The 8187-nt window shown below is 40.4% G+C and overlaps 1 protein-coding gene across 1 annotated transcript in view; it reads left to right on the top strand.

The window, feature by feature from the left end:
- Positions 1-8187, top strand: part of AGBL1 (AGBL carboxypeptidase 1) — a 542019-nt gene that overhangs the window by 526104 nt on the left and 7728 nt on the right. The window contains exon 22 of the mRNA XM_027769246.1: positions 7910-8073. Within this exon, the coding sequence (XP_027625047.1) occupies positions 7910-8073 (164 nt within the window). The remainder of the gene's footprint in view (positions 1-7909; positions 8074-8187) is intronic.

Genomic DNA, 8187 nt, shown 5'->3' with positions numbered 1-8187 from the left:
GCAAAAACCCCCAAAAAAAAAAAAAAAAAAAAGGCCACTGGATTCCTACATGGCTGACCATGGTTCAAGTTCAAGACCTGGTGGCTTGCTTTTCTTCCCTCTTTTTCTCTGTCTCTCTGTGGTCAAATTAAAATAATAATAATAACAAATGAAATTAAATAAATAAATAAATGTTTTTTAAAAAAAAGGAAAAGAAAATTGAGAGTTCCAAACCAGTAAGAAAAGTGCATGGAGGAAGCCTCACTGAAACATCTCACAACTCCATTAAATATATGATGAAGGGGCCAGCAGGTAGCATGAAGGTTAAGATGATGAATCTCATGTGGCCAACTGTGTGGTTTGAGTCCCGGACCCAGCTGCTTGAAAATCATAACTGGCATGTGCACGTGTGCCCAAATTCGCAAGAGACTAGACAAGAAGGGATGGTGGCACGATCAAACACCCTAGGGGGTGATTTCTCACTTTCCCTTTTTCTCTCTCTCTCTCTCTCTCGAGAACAGCACAAGTGTCCTATAGCAATAAGCTAAAGGGGAAAAAATGTGATTTTCATTATACAGATGAGAAAACTGAGGCACTGTCAGGTCACATGACTTCCCCAGGACCACACAATTGGAAGCTGTTGAGCTGGGATTTAAGTCATTGCACTCAGGGTCCAGAGCCTGTGTTTACACCCATTTGAAAACACAGTCCTTTCAGATTTAGAAAGTGTCTTGGGTGGTTATCTACTATGACATATCAGAAATAGATGTGTCCATCCAATGTGTCCTACTTTTTGCTTCTCTGTCTAGTGATCTCTTGATGTGTTAACACCTTTATTAGATTTCCTGATGACACCATTGCCATGCTGTTCTTAGGACAATACTCTCGATAGTGTATAATTCTCCTTATATACTTAGTCCTATTCCTCAACATAAATAACTTTTTCTTGAGCTACCTATCAACTATCTATCTTCTGACTGTGAGAGTGGCTTGTCGTCTTTTATTAGTATTATTATTAATAGATTTTTGTTATAGGGTGCATGTACTTGCTGGAGAGACAGACAGAAAGTGAGAAATCTCCCCCCAGGTTGGATAGCCACACTGCAATCTCTTCTCTTCCATTCTCTTCTCAGGGTTTTGGGCACACATGCATGCACATATGCCCAGTGTGAGTTTCACACCACCAGGTCTGGAACTCAAAACATGGTCAACCATGTGGGAGTACAACGCCTTAACCACCATGCCACCTGCTGGCCCCATGTGATAGCTTTTCAACATTTTTCCAGGCAGTAGTCATTTCTGAAAGTTGTTTGCTTATGGGCATTCTGTTGATAAGATAATAGACCCCTCTCTTCCATATGTTTGTATGTTATTGGCAAACTACAGCAATAAATTCTAAAATTGTATGAAGGGGTGTGGGTAGGTACCTCTGCTTTCATCGTCAAATCGTCACCATAAATGGCATCATTATATGCTTTGTGTCTTGCTATTTTTCAGCTATCATTTAATCATGAGCATTTTCCATATTGCTAAATGGTTGTTGTAATTATCATTTTAATGGCTTCATTATATCCCATTAAATTTATTTTGTTATCATATCCTTAGTCATTTCCTAGTCATTTGGAATTTTATTTCCCTCGAATTTTGATTATTATATCTAACACTGACATAATACATATTTTTATGCATATAGCTTCACTTGTATTTTGACTCAGTTCATTGGAAAAAGTCCCCTCAAGTGACATTACCATATCAAATGTTACTAAACCACTTCCAAAGTATGAATCAACTTACGATTCTTCCACGTATTTTGATATGTGGAAGCTTAAAGGTCAACACTAAGTATTATAAATTTGAACATGTGTCTACTAATTTTCTGTGTGTGAAAGACATTTTGATTTAAATAATGAAATATTTTCTCATGCTTGTTTATTAATTATTTTTTCTCTTTTACTCACCAGTTACCATTGCTTATGGTATTTAAACTTACTTTCTTTAGACCCTATGTTTATCTTATCACTATGTAACAGAAATATTCTTTTGCCACAGGTTATTAAGAAACAACTTAGGGGCCAGCAGGTAGCATGGTGGTTAAGACGCTGGACGCCCATATGGCCGACTGTGGTTAGAGTCCTGGACCTGGTGGCTTTCTTTCTCTCTTTTCTTCTCTCATTCTTTCTCTCTCTGGTCAAATTAAAAAAAACAGTAATAGTAAATTAAATTAAATAAATCTTTAAAAGAAAAGAAACACCTTAAAAACTTGTAGAGATTGGTATTAATGAGTTGGGCTTACAAATAAAATGTATGGATACACCTATATTTTTTTTTTTGGAGAGATTTTCACTGTAGGGCGCGTGCGCTCGCCAGACAGACAGAGAGAGACATAGAGACAGAAAGCGAGAAATCACCCCCCAGGGGGGATGGTCACGCCGCAATCCCTTCTCCTCCATTCTCCTCTCGGGATCTTGGGCACACACGCACACGCGCCCGGCGTGAGTTTTAAGCCACCGGGTCCGGGACACGAACCGCGGTCGACTACGTGGGAGTCCAGCGACATAGCCATTACGCTAACTGCTGGTTCCCCAGACCTATATTTTCTAGCAGTATTGGTGTCAGAATACTGGTGTGGTAGATGATGCTAGTCCACCTGGCAATCATTTCTAACCCTCTTATCTCTCACTTGCCTCTTTTAAAGAGGTCGAACAAGCTAAAAGTGTTCAGTTACCAGCCTGTTGTAAAACTGGAGGTAGCTCTATTACACAGTTTTGGACAATCACATGTAAGTAAAAGTATACTGGTGTTTTCTTCCACCATTCCCTTTTCCTCCTTCCTTCAGTGATGTGTGGCTGGAGCTGTAGTGGCCACTTTGCAATCATAAGAAAAGCAGGAGAATGGCAAGTAGCATGCTCCTGATTTTGATAATTTGCTGAAGTAATGCTGTACATCTTTTAATCTTTTTATTATGTGTGCAAAATAAAACTCTTAAGTTACTGTAGTCAGGCTTTGTGTTACTGCCTATGGAAATTAAAATTCCTTATTAACACCTCTGAGGTGGATGACAAGGGAGTTGGATCCCTATTTTATTAACATTTGCTTCTTTCTTAAGTCTTTAACTTTTTGCCATAGTGCACATGCGGTCACCAGAGAGACACAGAGACAGAGGAAGGTAAGAAATCATCCTCCAGTAGAGGTGGCCATGCCACAGTCCCTTCTCTTCCATTTTCCTCCTGGGACTTTGTGCACACATGCACACATGCCCAGTGTGAATTTCAAGCCACCAGGTCCAGGACTTGAACCGCCATTGGCTATGTGGGAGTACAGTGCCTTACCCACCATGCCACCTGCTGGCCTCTAACAATCACTTTTTAAACCAGTTCAAAGCTGACTGACTTTATTAACTTTCTATGGTGAGCCCACTTGACTAGAAGTCAGCATTTCTAAATTTTGCTATGGTGAGCCCAAAACACTTGACTAGAAGTCAGCATTTCTAAATTTTATTGGCCCATTTCCCAGACAATAAACATGTGAATGTGTCTCCTGGTGAAAAAAAAAAAAAAAAGATAAAAATTTTAAAATGGTTCATGACATCTGGCAGTAGGAGAACATCATTTAGATCATGTGTGTGCTCATTACTCAGGGAAATCAATTTCCACTTGACAGATACAATATGTATCTGAGGGACAATCCATCCATGCCTCTCCATATCCCCCTGTTTACAGCTGTCATTTCTCTATCCATGCATCATATATTGAGGCTATGGCATCTAGAAGCTATACACACCATGCCCGGGGTGCTAGATTAAATAAACACATTCATTTCAGGATTTCACTTCTGGATGAGCTGTTAAGGGTAGGAAGTGATCATCTTTGTGAGCAAACATTTTTTTAAAGAATTATTTTATTTAATTTTATTTTTCCTTTGTTTATTTCAATTTGACCAGAGAGGGACAGAGAGAGAGAGAGAGAGAGAGAAAGAGAGAGAGAGAGCGAGAGAGAGTGAGAGAGAGCCGCCAAGTCCAGGACTCAAACCACGGTCAGCCATGTGGGAATCCAGCACCTTTAACCACCACACCACCTGCCGGCCCCAAGCAAACATTTTTGATACTGCATGAGAATTAAAAAATAGAGTAGTAAGAATAAATTAAGAGTAAGAGGCAAAATGGAATAAAGGACTTGCCCAAGTCCCTAGCCAGTAAGTGGTACAAGTTTCTTTACTCAGAGTCTTTTTGAACTAGTCTTTTTTGTAGTAGCAAGATTGCCTTAAGGGATTAGCATCTGGGATATAAAAATATTTTGACATAAGATATGCTATCCCTTCAGTCACATAGAATTGAGCTGTATAGAATGTGACTGGTAAGAAGGAATTGCTCCTAGCCTATCAATAGCGCTCATACTCAGATTTATTTCCTCTAAGGACTCATTCTTTTTCTTCCTTTCTTTTTTAAAATTTTATTTCTATTAGATGGTTGGGAAAGTCATGACTTTTTTTCTGTTTTTCTATGCAAGAATGTGTCATGACTTCCATAACACAGTATTTCTGACTTCCTTCCTCCCTTCCTTCCTTCATTCCTTGAGAAATGCAAGTATTGCCATCAGGGTCTCATGCTGCAATGCTCCCCACCCCCCAGCCTCCCAGCCTATCCAATCACAGCCACCTGTGTGCCCCCAGCACCTACACATTAACCTAGGAATTGAACCTCAGTCCTCTATATGGTTTCCAGTACTGCAGAGTGTTGTGCTACTCCTGCACCACCTTGGCTGGCCCTCAGCCTCCTTCGACCTCTACACAGCATCTGTTAAGTGCTCTTCTGTATCCTGGGGTTATGGAAACATATAAGGGGTGCTACTTGCCTTGGAGGAGTCATGTCTTGCTCACATTCTCCTCATACACTCTTACTTGCCACCATTGAGTTGGCTCCCTAAACTGAGACGTATGATCTTTATTTCCTTTCCCCATCCAAGCCAGCCATTCTAGAATAAAGAGAACCAGCCTAAAAAAGGGGTGGAGAAAGAACCAGACCTTATGGAAAGAGATTCTGGGATTTTTCTCTCCCTTCAAAAGTGATGTTTTCTACTGACTAAAAAAACAAACAAACAAACTGACATCTCAAACATCTGTCTTTTCCCTCTGGCTGCTGTTTTTGGAGGAAGCAACTTTTTTTTAACTCTGAAGTAATGTCGTCTTTCTTGAGGAAAATAGGTGTTGAAACAGGCACAAATCAAATTTTAAAACAGCTGAAATAAAATTGAAGACTTTCTGCCTCCCCTTATGCTTCTTTCTAGAAATTCTTTTGTGAGGTTTATGATTGCTTAATTCAGAATCTAATTTTCCTTGAGACCCTTATGAGCAGTCATTTTTAAAATTTATTTAATTTTATTTATTATTATTTTTTAAAATTGCTGTAGGGGTGTGTGCTTACCAGAGAGAGACAGAGTGAGAGAGTGCAAGAAAGTGAGAAAGCAAACTGCCAAGTCTGGGACTTGAACCATGGTTGACCATGTGGGAGTCCAGCACCTTAACCACCATGCCACTTGCTGGCCCCATGACCAATCATCCTGAATGCTTATTGCTCTATCCCTGTCCTCCCCTATGATATTCCTATTATATGTATGTATGTATGTATGTATGCGTGCGTGAAAATGCGCACGCATACATACATACATTTTTTAAATTTACCAGAGGGCACATGTGCTCACCAGAGAAAAACAGAGAGAGAGGGAGAGGCAGAAAGTGTTTCCCATGGGGAATGGTCACACTGCAGTCCGTCTTCATTTCTCCATCCTGTTGGGATTTTAGACCTGCACTCACATACGTCCAACATGTTCCTCACGTAGCCAGGTCTGGGACTCCAACTAAAGGATTGGCCAGGTGGGATCTGGTTGTCCTAATCATCAGACTATGAAGCCAGTCACTAAAAACTTTAAAAATAACCATCATAATCAAGGGCCAGTTGGTAGCATGGTGATTAAGGTACTGGATCCCATACGACCAACTTTAGAGTTCAATTCCCGGACCCAGTAACCTGAGAAACAGGCTGGCAAAATGTGTGCATGCCCAAAATCCCCAGAGGAGAATGGACTGAGGTGTCGCTGTCCTCCCTGGGGACTGACTGCTTTCTCTCTCTCTCTCTCTCTCAAGTGCATGTACCCTTATAAAAAAGAATATTATCAAGTGCTATTTTTTATTTAAAGTTCATGTACCCTTATAGCAAAGAATATTATCAAGTGCTATTTTTTATTTAGGCAAGTTGTAGTTTAGAAGCATGAGGATTCTAGGACCACATTGAGTCCCATTACGTTCAACAAATTTTCTAGAAAGAGAAAAAGAAAGAAAAAGAACAGGCTAATATTGGTCAATATTATGGGGATATTGAAATATTTCTTTTTTAGAGTTTTTTTTTTTTTCTTTCTGGTGTGCACGCTCACCAGAGAGCAAGAAATCAACACCCTCTCCCCACCAGGGGAATAGCCATGCTGCAATCCCTTCTCTTCTAGTCTCCTCTCAGCATTTTGGGCACACACACACACACATGCACCCAGCTTGAGTTTCAAGCTACCAGATCCAGGACTCGAACTGCAGTCTACTATGTGGGAGTCCAGTGACGTAACCATTATGCCACCTGCTGTCCCTTGAAATATTTATTACTAGATGCTTAGGTGTTTTTGCAGATGAAAAAAATTAAGGCAAATCGAATTTGCTAAGCCTCAGATCACAGTCAGAAACTAGTGTAACTAGTTTCTATTCTATTCTATTCTCATATAATTTCAAAAACCACATACTTTGTATTTTCTACTTCACCATATGCTAGTGTCCCTCCAGTCTATGCTTAGAATTTTATGTTGAGCAGTCAGGTCAGAATTCACCTACTGGTTCTTAGTAGCTGTTAGGTTTTGAGTAAGTTACTTGGTTTTATATATCTGAATCTTCTTACTGGTGGAACAAAGAAAATAGCAATATCTACCTTACAGGGCTTGGGTTAGGATTCGCTGAGTTATTGTATGTGAGAGAGCTCAGAATTGACTTGCACACAGTAGGTGCTCTATAGTTTTTTGTTGTTTATAAAGATTTTTGCTATAGAGTATGTGCACTTGCTGGAGAGACAGAGACAGAGAGATAGGAAGTGAGAAAACACCCCTCCCCCGGGGCTATGGCCATACTACAATCCCTTCTTCTCCTGGGATCATGGGCATGCTCACACACACACACCTGGCATGAGTTTGATGCCAATAAGTCCAGAACTTGAACCACAATTGGCTATGTGGAAGTCCAGCAATGTAACCACTATGCCATCTGCTTGTCCTCTCAATAAAGCTTTGTTAATTAATATGGTCTGTTTTACTTATGGATCATACCATAGAGTACATGTCTTGGCTTTGCTTTCATGTGTTATCTCAGTGTAGCTAAACAGATAGCCATAGTTCTTAATTTTTTTTAAAGTATTAGTATTTATATATGAAGACATTTCCTTACTCTTCCTCATTGGTTGATAAATTTAGAGGAAAGAAATGGTATCATTTAGTAAGATTGCTTATGGATTTTTGTTTCAGTAGTGAACTCTCTTTTTAAAATATACACAGAAGCAGGTGGCATAGAGGTTAGGGCACTGGACTCTCACATGGCAGACTGCAGTTCAAATCCTGGACCTAGTGGCTTGAAACTCAGACACATGTGCAGGTCTTACCCCAACTAGCTGATTATTATCATGATCGTACTTCTGGAGAAACACTGGATGTCCACATAACAGTGACTTGGGACCATCAATCCACAAGACACATACAGAAAAGCATTGGACAGTGACTGGCAGACACTATTAATTCTCCATTTCCGTGATAGGCATGTACCTAGAAGTCCTTCCTCCCTGTGTCAAATTGTCACCACTCCATCACAGAGTTTCCCTTACTCACGGTGGACTGCTTTGTTTAACTGGCAGGGTCTACAGTTTGGCACTGGTGAACTAGAGGAGATGGGAGCCATGTTCTGCTTGGGACTCTTCATCTTGGAGCTCAAATCCGTAAACTGCAGCCATCAGCTCCTGACCCGTGCAGCAACTCTGCTGAGTGCTGAAGAAGAGGCCCTAGACCACCACCTCCAACGGTAAGATGCTCACAGGGGGGTAAGGGGAAACTGGACCTTTGTGTTCGCATGGCAGAATTCTCAGTTTGAAAAGTCAAATGGACTTCGGGTCTTTGACAGAGAAAATATGGAAGA

The sequence above is a fragment of the Tupaia chinensis genome, unplaced genomic scaffold (genome assembly GCF_000334495.1).
Source record: "Tupaia chinensis unplaced genomic scaffold, TupChi_1.0 Scaffold000078_1, whole genome shotgun sequence".
In the NCBI taxonomy this organism is placed as follows: Eukaryota; Metazoa; Chordata; class Mammalia; order Scandentia; family Tupaiidae; genus Tupaia; species Tupaia belangeri.
The sequence above is the reverse complement of the archived record's forward strand: the minus strand, read 5'-3'. Positions and strand labels throughout refer to the sequence as shown.